Genomic DNA, 12,766 nt, shown 5'->3' with positions numbered 1-12,766 from the left:
ACACACACACACACACACACAAAGACACATAGATGGGTGATGCCCGGTCTAGATATCTAAGACTTGGAATTTCAGAAGAAGTGTAGTTTAATTTGTCTTCAATATGTGTTTTGTCCTTAGAGTTTACATGTTGGAGGCCTCCCATCAAAGGGCCCTACACCACCCTGGCTGGTGAGTAGAAGTTGTTTCATTTCAGACCCTGATTTTCAGGGCTATGTTTGCAGAGCTATTAAAACACATTCCAAAATAAGTATGTCATCTTGCCTTTTTAAAAATGTGTTGATGTGAGAAGTGTGAGAAATACATTAACCCTCTTTGACATCGTTATCTGCAGGTGGATATGAAGTGCCTGTCGCCACTGCTGCTTGCTTACGAAGACAGAATCAAAGAGAAGGATGAGCTCAACGCCGCCCTCAAGGTAGGTTGGTAAAGGTCGCAGACGAGATGAGTTTTATGAAAATAAGACCATTCCAAACACTGCGGAAACATTTTGAAGGTAGGTATGCCCAGCGTACAGTAGATGTTCAAAGGTTTGTGGAAGGAAGGAGGGAGGGGGGAGGAGAGGGAGGGGAGGGGAGGGGTGACTGGCAGAGCAGGAGGTTGGGGGACGGTAGAGGAGAGAGGCTGGAGGGACAGGGTGGTTTTCTGTATTGGCAGCTCCATGTGGGCTGGGATCTGGGGATGCAGAGAAGGCATCAGTGGGGAGGCGCTTCTTTCCTGGTACTCTGTAGCTGCAGATGCCACCATTAGAAGGGACATTTGGGCAGACAGGGGAAGGTAAGAGGCTGGGATGTTTTAGGCAAACTTACATGCTCCTTAATTCTAAGAAGAGCTAACCCCAAGGAAGTCTAACTATTGAGTTGTTGAAAGTGGTAAGGAGGTGAGGTTTTTATTCGTTTCTGTCTTACTCACCTTTGTTTCATGGGGATGGCTTCTGAGGGCAGAGCCCATTCTAACCATGTAGGAGAACCGAGCCTGTGTGGGTGCCGCAGACCCATGCTGCGCCTCCGGCTGCCTACCTCTGGGTGCCGCACCTAACGGGTCAGACAGATCTCTGGGACTGGAAGCAGCCAGGGAGAGAAGTGTTGGTTGTCATGGGACCCTCAGCTGCAAGTTTCCTCTTTCTTTGAAACAGTCTTGCCACTCTGTCACCCAGGCTGGCGTGCAGTGGCGTGATCACAGCTCACTGCAGCCTTGGACTCCTGGGTTCACGTGATCCTCCTGCCTCAGCCTCCCAAAGTGCTGGGATTACAGGGATGAGCCACCACGCCCAGCCTGGGAAGGGTCCTTTAAGAATCTGTTAGAGAGCCCATTCCTCGTAGTCATACTGTCCCTTGTACATGTCCCGTGTAATGCCATTTTGAACCTTTTTTTCTAGACTTACTGTTGAACACTTAACACTTGATTTTCTAAAAGCATGAATTTGGTACTAATTGATTAAATATCCATCCTAATAATTAATAAAATTACTATCGTGGTGCTCCTCCCAAATCAAGGTCAGCACACTTTTTCTGTAAAGGACCAGTTGACAAATATTTTAGGCTTTGTGGACCGTGCAGTTTCTGTTTACAACTATTCGCATCTGCTGTTGCAGCAGGAAAGCAGCCACAGGTAACATGCAAACAACGGATGAGGCTGTGTTCCAATAAAACCTTATTTATAAAAACAAGCAGCTGGCCCGCAGGTTTTAGTTTGCCTGACCCCCTCCCTGTCCTGAAAAAGAGCCAAGCAGACTGCCAGCAATTGGGGAGTGTGTCTGGGCAGAAAAGTGAGAAGGCGAAACGTGACCAGGAGGCTGCTTTAAGCAAAACAGCTGCACGAGTATCTGATGGCCGGGAGAAGAGTATTTCAGAAGCGCGGCAGAGGAGATATTGGCACCTCAGATTCTCAGTGAAGTTAACACAGGACACAGGCGGCCAGGGGCTGTGATGGAGGAGGCCCAGCTGAGGTGTCACACACAGACTGCGACAGGCCTCGTGTTGGGGCTAGTGGCCGCTGACGCTCCGTGGACTGGACTTTCAGGAAGAGGTTTTCTTGTGGTTGTAAGATTAAGAGCCTCCAACCCCCACACTAACCGGTTCCCCACCAAATCTGGCTTTTAGTTAGGATGAAAAGTTCTTATTTTTTATATAAAAAACTTCAATTTATTCTCTGAAGTCTTTAAACAAAGGGAAAATTACAGCGTTTATGGGCATCTCTGCCTTTTTTATCCTCCTTTGTAATTTTTCAAGTGTTTGGCAATTATAGAAAAATGTCATCAAATTGAATTTTTAAAAAAAAATTTTTATTTTTTTGTACTTCAAATTGGATATTTAAAAGCCGGGGTTCTCTGTCCCCGGTACTTGGCCTTGCAGCTGTGTCTTGTGTTTTCTCACCAGACTGTCCCTCGCTGAGGGCAGGCACTGGGTGTCGGAACCCGGAGTTCAAGGCCGGTGCTGTTGTGGGACTCTGCTAAGTGGCCGTTACCACTGGATTCTGGCCACGGCAGCAGCGCTAGAACTAAGAAACATAGGGGGGGTGTGTGTGTGTGTGTGTGTGTGCGTGTTACAATTTACACACATTTCATTTCAGGAGGAAATGAGAACGTTTAGGGTGCGAGTCCAAGAAGTGGTGAAAGAAAACGAAGAATTGCACCAGGCGTTAAATAATAGCAGCCCCGTCACCAGTGAGGAATGGCAAGTGATGTTGTATTTCTGGTATTTTGCTAATTTAAGACAAAAGATAATAGGAAAAAACTTTATGAAATCATTAAACACATAGATACATTTTTATTTTTTAACTAAAATATTTTAAGGGAGAGTTTCTAAGAAGTCAATAAGGTACAGTGAAATCCTTTCTACTTTTCAATAATTTCTCAGTGAACTTCTGGGCTGCAACTGAACTCTACATATTTCTTTTCCTCAGTTCCTAAGTACCAACCCAGCTGGGTAACCTCAGGCTTATGGGCCTGTTTCTTTCCCTATAAAATGGGAGGGGGTTTAAACCCAATCTGAGGTTTACAACTTTCTTTTAAGACGAATCCCTTTCATTTAAAAAAGAAAGCAATGAAGGGAAGGAGGGAGGGAGCAAGGAAAGGAAAGAAGGAAAGAGCAAATGCAGGGAAGTCTGACAAGGAAGTCCAAACCTAAAACAGACCAGAGTGGAGCTGCCCAGCGCTGAGGAGTGAGGCGGTGGTGGCACAGCGTGGCTTGGGTGCGCCCCTCCGGACAGGACAGCGCGGCGCCACCCTGCGCAGGTGCCAGGGGCAGGCGGGGCACCCACGGTGCCAGGGAGCTGTGCACAGCCACTGTCGGCCGAGGTCACTGCTACAGTCTGATTCCCTCATCTGTTGTCTCTCCTTTCTCCACCTCACTTCAGGTTTAAAATGGAAAATTGAGACAGTTTACTGGTTTACAGTGTACTTGGGTCGTACATATTTAGCTAGATGATTTCTAAAGTCCCTTCAGCTCCTTCCAGTTTGCATTCCCCATCACGCAGGTTGAGCTGGGGGTTGCACCATCCTGACGGAGAGGTTTGCTCGTGGTGGAGGTCGGGCTGCGGCATGTTAACACAGCTTCGAGGCCTTCCGACAAAGCAGTTGTTTCTTGGCACATACACTACTGGTGATGAGTATTTTTTAATTAGGATGGGGACTTTCTAAACTCTTTAAAAACATTCCGTGTGAGCTACAAAATAATCCAGTGGGTGGGAGATTGGAGATTTATATAGATGAAACAAGACTGGCTAGCTGACAATTGTTTAAGCTGGGTATTGTGTACATGGGAGTTTACTATTCTGTTCTCTCTACTGCTGTGTAAGTTTGAAACTTTACATGTTATAACGTTACTGAAGCAGTCCAGAATTCAAACTTCATTGCTCTCCTTTTCCTCATTTTACACAAATGGCAGGATTTGCCTGCTGTTAATAATGTTTAACGTTAAAATACGTCTTGATGTTCATATCACTACCTGTGATGCGCCGACTGCTTTCTTTTGGATTTGGGGGTGTCTCTGTCCTCCAGTACCTGAATCACGGTCTCTAATGTTGTCGATTGATCGCAGGCGTCAGCTTCAGACTCAGGCAGAGCTGGTTTTAGAGGAAAACAAGTTGCTGCTAGAGCAGCTGGAGATTCAGCAAACGAAAGCTAAGGACGCCCACCGGGAGCAGCTCCAAGAAGGTACGGTCTTCCCGGGAGGAACGGCCGTGCTGTGATGTCACCGTTGTGTCATTGTACGCTTGCGTCTGCCTCCTGCGGAAGCCCCTGGTTGAAAATAGAGGACATCGTGGTTTTTAGAATTTATTCTTCTTTACCGAAGTGCAGCTATTTATAGCATTGCCAGTGTTGCTCCGAATATGTTGATTGCTTTCTCTTGGAAACTCTCTCCAGTCATCTTGTGTTTTGTGACTCAGTTGCAGGTGATACCTCTAGGCCCAGCAGGCTGGTTTTAGGGTAAAGTGGTGCCTTAGAAATGGGAAGAATCATGTGAGGTGAATATTTGAAATAACACAAGGGGTTCTTCCCAAATATTTGTCGAGTGAATAAGTAGAACTGTTCACTTTCCAAATAACTCCTTGTACTCTTTCCTTCCTTCAGAGCTGCGGGCGTTGCAGGTTAGATCTCTGCCAGGTACCTCCCCGTGTGTCCCCCTCCCCCCCCCCGCCCCTAAGGACCTCACAGCCCTTGACAGTGAACTTCTAGTGGGCCGGGTGAAGAGTCATTTCTTCTGCTTAAGACCAAAATTTATGAGCTCAGAAGTGAGTGGCCTTTTTTCCCTTTGCTTACTGGTGTTTCTTTGCCAGTGAAGAATGATACAGGACAGGAAGCTGAGGCACAAGATGTCTCGTATGAGCCACTGTCCCCCTTCCCTTCGGTCTCCCTTCCGTGTTTGCCTATTTACCGACCTCCCCTTCTGCACGTGTGGAGTTCATCACCAGCCTCTGCTGTTGCTGACGTTACGGGCTGGCGTTTCACGTGTTTCTGAGGACCAGGCCGTGTTTAAAGATGAGGGTCTCGCACAGAGCTCCGCGGGAGTGTCCTCCCTGTGACTGCTCCCCAGGCCTGGGTGGCCCGGGCGTATTTGCCTTTACTCTGGCGTCGTTGAGGAGGGAGGGGGAGAGTGGTTGAGCCTCCTGTCTTTGTGCTCGGGATCGGAAACAGCAGGGGAATTAATTTCCTATTTACTGAGCTTAACCTTCTCCAACATACCACGTCTGAACGGGCGTGATGATTCTTCTGGTCACACGCAGGGCTCCCCTTTTGACCTTTGTGATTCAGTCAGTTGCCGGGATTATTTTCCCATTCCCCAGAAACAGCTGTTCACTTGGATCAATTAAATGTTTTCACAGAGTAGAAAGATTTAAGTGCCAGTTGTAACAGATGCCCAGGAAATATCTTTTTTTTTTTTTTTTTTTTTGAGACAGAGTCTCACTCTGTTGCCCAGGCTAGAGTGAGTGCCGTGGCGTCAGCCTAGCTCACAGCAACCTCAAACTCCTGAGCTCAAGCAATCCTCCTGTCTCAGCCTCCCGAGTAGCTGGGACTACAGGCATGCGCCACCATGCCCAGCTAATTTTTTCTATATATATTTTTAGCTGTCCATATAATTTCTTTCTATTTTTAGTAGAGATGGGGTCTCGCTCTTGCTCAGGCTGGTCTCGAACTCCTGAGCTCAAACGATCTGCCCACCTCGGCCTCCCAGAGTGCTAGGATTACAGGCGTGAGCCACCGTGCCCGGCCCCAGGCAATATCTTATTGTTACATACCACCATGTCACATAGGATGGAAATATTTATGATTAACTTTAGATACAGGACATAAAACATAAAAATGTAATGAGGAGAGGGAATAAAAATAATAAATTTGGCTCTTAGTTTGGCCATGGTTGATGTCCTTAAAAATCTTGAAAGTCTTGCAGTTTTAGAGATAACATCATGATATATGATGTCCAGACATGAAGACTGGAATCATGTCTTGTTAAATATTATAATGAGCCCTAGTTTTAAAAAAGTGTATATTTAATGAATGCTTAATGTAGGGACAGTAATTTCTAAGTACAAGACCTTTGGTATTAATTTCTAAGTCTCCAAAAGATTTTTAGGAGATTATTTTTATGAGCTGACTCTCATCAGTATTTGCTGGTAACCAATAATCATATTTTATTAAGTCTTCCTGTGCCAAGTGTTTGTTTTTCTCTTTTGTTTTTCAGTTTCTAAGCTGACCAAACAACTCATGCTTCTGGAGAGTAAAACGCAGGACCAGGACAAGGAGCTGACAGAAAACAAGGAGCAGCTGGAGAGTTTACGTGCCGAATGCCAAGAACTCAAAACGCACTTGAATGGCAAAATTGCAATGAAAGTTCATACTTCAATTGTAAATGAATTAAAAAGGTAAGGACTTAATGTCTTTCAAGCATTAGTGAGTCACTAATGCACATTATCACAGGCAGAGTGGAGAGAGATTGTCAGTCTTCCCCCCCACCCCCGAGCCTTTTTTTAACCTCTACCAGCACAGGTTAGAGTGAGATGTAAATAGTTTATCAAAGGAGAGCCTGGCTGTCCTTGAAGGCTGCTGTGTGCACTTCGTGTGTGATTTTTTTCCCCTGCAGTTTCAGCCTTTATTAGTTTTAGAACCAAAGATAATTTAAAGCAATAGAACCGGCTGGGCGAGGTGGCTCACACCTGTAATCCTAGCACTCTGGGAGGCAGAGGTGGGAGGATCGTTTGAGCTCAGGAGTTTGAGACCAGCCTGAGCAAGAGCGAGACTCTGTCTCTACTGAAAAATAGAAAGAAATGAACCAGACAACTAAAAATATATAGAAAAAGTTAGCCGGGCATGGTGGCGCATGCCTGTAGTCCCAGCTGCTCAGGAGGCTGAGGCAGGAGGATTGCTTGAGCCCAGGAGTTTGAGGTTGCTGTGAGCTAGGCTGACGCCACGGCACTCTAGCCTAGGCAACAGAGAGAGACCCTGTCTCAAAAAAAAAAAAAAAAAAAAGTAGTAGAACTGGAAATGTAGATATTCAGTAGTAAGGAATAAGTTAAATGAAAGGATTCAACCATCAAATGGAATATGGGCTGCAGCCATTAAATGTGATGTCACATAAGGTTCTTTTAAACATGGAAAATAGCCGTAATGTATTTTTAGGTGAAGAAATTATGTTACAAAACAGTACATAAAGAATAATAATAATTTTAGTTTTTAAAAAAAATATGTGTGCGTGTGCGTATTGTGCTAACCAAGCATTCCAGTTGGCCTGAGACTGAGGAGTTCCCAGGATGTAGGATGTCTAGTGCTAAAACTGGGTAAGTCCTAGGCAAACTGGGATGAGTTGATCACTTTAGCATGTGTATGTAGTTGTGTATATAATTACATATGCGTGTATATATATATGTAAAATTACATATATACAAGTACATAGAAAAACAGGAGGGGTGGGGAAAATATTAATAGGAAGTATCTTTTGCAGGTGAACACATGAGTGTATCAGCCAGGGTTCTTGAGAGAAACAATCAATAGGATATATATAGAGAGAGAGAGAGAGAGAGGTTTGTTTTAGGAAATCGGCTCACACAGTTGTGGGACCGGCAAGTCCGAAATCCCAGGGCAGGCCGGCCAGTTGGAGACTCAGGTAGGATTTCTCCGTTTCAGTCTTGAGGCAGAAATCCTTTTTTGGGGAACGTGTTTTTGCTCTTAAGACCTTCACTGATTGAATGAGGCCGCCCACGTTGCTGAGGGCAGCCTCAGCAGTTGGCAGCCCACCCAACTGCCGCAGCCTAGCCCAGGTGACAGATTAAAGTGACCATCAGAATAGGTAATTTTAATTTTCTGTGTGTGTCTTTCTGTTCATCTCCAACCCCTTCTCCTCCCTGGGAACAGGACTATAGGGGACAAACCAGCTAGTGCCTAGGAAGTGCTTAGCTTGGTGCTTCATAAATGCTGGCAGTATGATGCCTGGAACCCAGCGTTTTGACTCTACAGACCTGTGCTTTGCGTTGCTTTTTTTCCTTGAGACACAGAGTCTTACCCTTTTGCCCCGGTTGGAGCACAGTGGTCCAGGGGCGTGATTATGGCTCACTGTAACCTCAAGCTCCTGGTCTCAAGCAATCCTTCTGGCTTGGCCTCCCGAGTAGCTGGGACACGTGCTCCCACGCCCGGCTAATTTTTACAGAAATTTTTTGCAGAGCTGGGGGTCTTACTACGTTGCCTAGGCCGGTCTCAAACTCCTGGCCTAAAGTGGTCCTCCCACCCCAGCCTCCCAAAGTTCTGGGACTAAAGGCACAAGCCACTGCGCCTAGCCAGACCTGGCTTTTCTATTCCAATAGAGGAAGAAAATTGTTTTGAAGTCATGTTCATCTTTATGATTTTATTTTTCCGAAACACCCACTCCTGATTTTTTTTTTTTTGTGCGTGTGTCATAACCATATACAGTCTTGAACCGCATAATGATGTTTTGGTCAACAATGACCACACATACAGCAGTGGTCTCATAAAACTAAAATGAAGCTGAAAAATTCCTGTCACCTAGTGATGTAGTAGCCACTGTAACATCCTAGCACGATGTGCTACTCATGTGTTTGCGGTGATGCTGTGTAAACAGACCTACCGCACGGCCAGTCATACAAAATCTAGCACATACAATTGTGTACAGTGTATAATACTTGATAGTGATAGCAAACAACTAGGTTACTGGTTTATGTATTCACTATACCATAGTTTTTGTCATTATTTTAGAGTGCACTCTTCTACTTATTATAAAATGCTAACTGTAAAACAGCCTCAGGCAGGTCCTCCAGGAGGTATTCCAGAAGAAGACGTTGTTATTATAGGAAATGACATCTCTATGTTACTGCCCCTGACGACCTTCCAGTGGGACAAGATGGGGAGGCGGAAGGCAGTGATACTGATGATCCCGACCCTGGGTAGGCCTAGGCTAATGTGTCTGTATCTTAGTTTTTAACAAAAAAGTTTAAAAATTAAAAAAAAAAAAAATTACAATTTCTAAAAATAGAAAACTTATAGATTAAGTATATAAAAATATTTTTGTAGAGCTGTATAATGTGTTTGTGTTTTAAGCTAAATATTATAAAAGAGTCAAAAAGTTTAAAAAAATTTAAAAGTTTTTAAAGCAAAAAGATACAGTAATCAAACTAACTTATGATTGAAGAAAGAAAAATATTTAAAAAAATAAATTTAGTGTAGTCTAAGTGCTCAGTGTTTATAAAGCCTAGAGCAGGGCACAGTAGTGGCCTGGGCCTTCGCGTTCACTCACCACTCACTGACTCCCCCAGAGCAACTTCCAGCCCTGCAAGCTCCATTCCCAGTGAGTGCCCTATGTAGGCGCACCTTTTTAAAAATCTTTTATGCTGTATTTTTACTGTACCTTTTCTATGTTTAGACACACAAATACTTAATATTGTGTTACAGTTGCCTGCAGTATTCAGTACAGTAACGTTTTACAGATTTGTAGCCCAGGAGCAGTAGGCTGTACCTCATAACCTGGGTGTGTAGCAGGCTATACCATCTGGGTTTGCGTGAGTACACTCTATTATGTTCGTACAGTGACAAAATCACCTAATGATGTGTTGCTCAGAACATACCCCCATCGTGAAGTGATGCATGATGATTCTAATAGCCTCCCAGGTATAAGTAGAAAAGGCATAAAAAATTCGAAAGGAACTTACTAATGGCAAAGGCAATTGGAGAAATGGCCATTACACCTGTAGTCCCAGCACTCTGGGAGGCTGAGGCAGGAGGATCGCTGGAGCCCAGGAGTGTGAGGTTGCTGTGAGCTAGGCTGACGCCACGGCACTCTGGCCAGGGCAACAGAGTGAGACTCTGTCTCAAAAAAAAAAATTGAAGATTATCCCAGAACATAAGGAAAATACCAATTGGGAAATGGAGGGAAAAGGTAATAGAAATGGAGGCCCCGTCCAGGAGGGCCAACCTCAGACATCAGGAATCTCAGAAGAGGTTTAAGACCATGGAGAGGAAGAAGTTGACAGCTGGAGGGCGTTTCCAGAACTCCAAAGACCACATTGAAAAGACCCCAGACCCCAGACCCCACACACTCCTAGACATGTCCTAATGAAATACCGGTCAACCAAGAACGATGAGACAGTCCCAAATCGTCTGCAAGCAAATGAGCTGGGACTTCAAAGGGCTACGTCCTCAGGGTGAGGCGAACCAGCAGTAACCCAGTCCTCGTGGTCCGGCGCTGGGTACATGTTGCTGCAGATTCGGGAGACCACAGGCCGGGACCGGGAGCACAGGAAAAGGCTCCCTGAAGGAAGGCCCCTCCCTTTCTTACAGATCTCTAATGACTCCTGGAAATAAGTGTTCAAATATAGTTTTCAGGACACACCGAAAGCCAGACAGTGCCTGGGGGCCAGCAGAAATAATATGCAAATGAAGTCCAGGTGTTAGAATTAGCTGACAAAGAGGTAAAACAACGGGTGACTGTTCTGCTTAAAGAAGTAAAAGAGAAACTTCTTCAGGGAACTACAAAATGTGACATAGCGAGTTTGAAAAAGAAATAGAATTTTTAGAACTGAAAAATACAATAACCAACATCAAGAATTCAGTGGGTGGGCTTACCTGTAGAAGAGACGAAGCCGGAGTGGGAGTCTGTGAGCTGAAAGCTAGGTGAGAAGCAGGCACGCGGGCTGACGGGGGGCGGTCTGCAGACCGGAGGCGTGTGCGATGCAGGGGTCTGTGTGATGGGGAGGAGTCAGGGAGGGGACGGCTGAAGACCTTTCCCAGCTGAAGGCAGACGACAGCACAAGCCCGAACAGGGAAATGAAAAGAAAGTCACACCCAGACCTTCCCAGTGCAACTGCAGTGACAACTGGGTGCTCCACAATGACAGGGGACGCTGTAGGCACTGAATATTCATTTCAGTGTGCTAGAAAACAGAGAACACCCCTGACAACCTAGAATTGTATTACCAGACAAAATACCTTTCAGGAATGAAGGCAAATTAAGGCTATTTTCAAACCCAGTTTAAACTGAGAGTCACCACTAGCAGGCCTACGTTAAAGGCAATTCTAAAAGAGTATATGTTTTGGGACAGAAAAATGATTCAAGGAGGGATGTCTGAGAAGCAAGAAGGAAGTAAAAGACAGTGGTAATACGTGGATAAATGTCTGTGAACATTGATTTTGTAAAACAACAATGATATCTTTGAGGGTTTAAAAATACAGACTTAAAATGCACAACAGCATATAATCAGGGAGAGGGTAATGGAGTAAAGTCTTTGTGTCATTCAGAAGAGGATGAACGTGTTGGTTAATTTTATAATTTGAAAATATGCATGATGAAGCTTCTGGAAACAGAATGTATATAACTTCTAGACTAGTATAGGGGAAAAAGGAATGATCTCAAAAAATAATCCAAATGAGGGCAAGAAAAGGAAGGAAAATGTAAGGTAGACAAGTAGAAAAATAGACAACGCAAAATGTTAGATGTAAAGCCAAATGTATCCGTAGTAGATACGCTAAATAGACTAAACACTCCAGTTAAAAGGCAAAGATTGTCAGACCGGATAAAATAAAAAAGCAACGTCTGTGTTGTCTCTGAGATGTATATCTCAATCATAAAGATATACAGAAAGGTCAAAAGTCAAAGGGCGGGAAAAGCTATACTGCTCAAGTGCAAACCCAAAGACAGGTGATAAACTTTAATCTCTGACAGACGTCTGGTAAAAAACACTGCTGAGCAGAGGGTGAATTCATTTCATAAAGATAAAAGGCTCAGTTCACCAAGTAGATGTTTACATTTGTGTGCATCTAGAAATAACCTCATGTCAATACATTTGGAAATTTAGATGAAATAGTCAAATTCCTTGAAGAATACAACTTGCCAAAACTAACTCACGAAGAAAAAATACCCTGAATATTCCTTTAATCATCAAAGTATCTTCCCTTGAAGAAAACTACTGGCCTAGATACCTTCGCCAGGGAGTTCTACAGATATTCAAGGGAGAAGCAGTCCTAGTCTTAGGTAAACCCTCCTGGAGAACAGAGAATGAACACTCCCTCACTCGTTAGTGAGGCCAATACAGCCCGATACCAAACCAAACGGTGACAGTGTAAGAAAGGAAAATTACTTTTCATTTTCATTCAGGAATCTAGATTAAAAAAAGAAAGTATTAGGAGTAGATGAGAACTTCCTCAATGGTTCTGTTAAAAAATAAAGCTGCAGTAAATATCGCAGTAAACGGTGCAATGTGAGCACTTTCCTGTGCGACGGGAACAGTGCGAGTGTGTCCGGTGACGCCGTGTCGGAACATCAGCACCGGTTACTAAGTGAGGACCAGCACACGTGGCAGGAAAAAGGAAAACTGGACGCTCTGGAAAGAAGGAAATAATAGTGTCATTATTCATAAATGATGTAATTCTATGTGGAGAAAAATACACAAATCATTAGAAATAAGGGATTTTAGCGAAATTGTTGGAAACCAAAAAATTATAAAAATTATATATGTTTGTCGGAACAAATATGTAGAAAATGATGTTTTGAAAAGACGGAAGGAACCATTTATAAAGCATCACAAATAGGGAGGAATATTAAGGTTTACAGTACTTCTGTTGGGAAAATTATAAAATGTTATTGATAAGACAATAAAACAGTGGTCCCCAACCTTTTGGGCACCAGGGACCCATTTCATGGAAGACAGTTTTTCCATGGACTGCAGGGAGATGGTCTGGGGATGATTCGAGCACATTAAGTGTATTGTGCAGTCAGACCTCTCTGCTGATGATGGTCTGTATCTGCAGCCGCTCCCCAGCGCCAGCA

The 12,766-nt window shown here is 44.2% G+C and overlaps 1 protein-coding gene across 1 annotated transcript in view; it reads left to right on the top strand.

The window, feature by feature from the left end:
• The window catches only part of CEP89 (centrosomal protein 89), a 53,571-nt gene that overhangs the window by 28,605 nt on the left and 12,200 nt on the right, over nucleotides 1-12,766 (top strand). Inside the window, exons 10-14 of the mRNA XM_069457217.1 lie at nucleotides 121-171; nucleotides 335-418; nucleotides 2,572-2,675; nucleotides 4,041-4,156; nucleotides 6,183-6,363. Of these exons, the coding sequence (XP_069313318.1) occupies nucleotides 121-171; nucleotides 335-418; nucleotides 2,572-2,675; nucleotides 4,041-4,156; nucleotides 6,183-6,363 (536 nt within the window). The remainder of the gene's footprint in view (nucleotides 1-120; nucleotides 172-334; nucleotides 419-2,571; nucleotides 2,676-4,040; nucleotides 4,157-6,182; nucleotides 6,364-12,766) is intronic.

Source organism: Eulemur rufifrons, chromosome 24 (genome assembly GCF_041146395.1).
Source record: "Eulemur rufifrons isolate Redbay chromosome 24, OSU_ERuf_1, whole genome shotgun sequence".
NCBI classification, from domain to species: domain Eukaryota; kingdom Metazoa; phylum Chordata; class Mammalia; order Primates; family Lemuridae; genus Eulemur; species Eulemur rufifrons.
The sequence above is the reverse complement of the archived record's forward strand: the minus strand, read 5'-3'. Positions and strand labels throughout refer to the sequence as shown.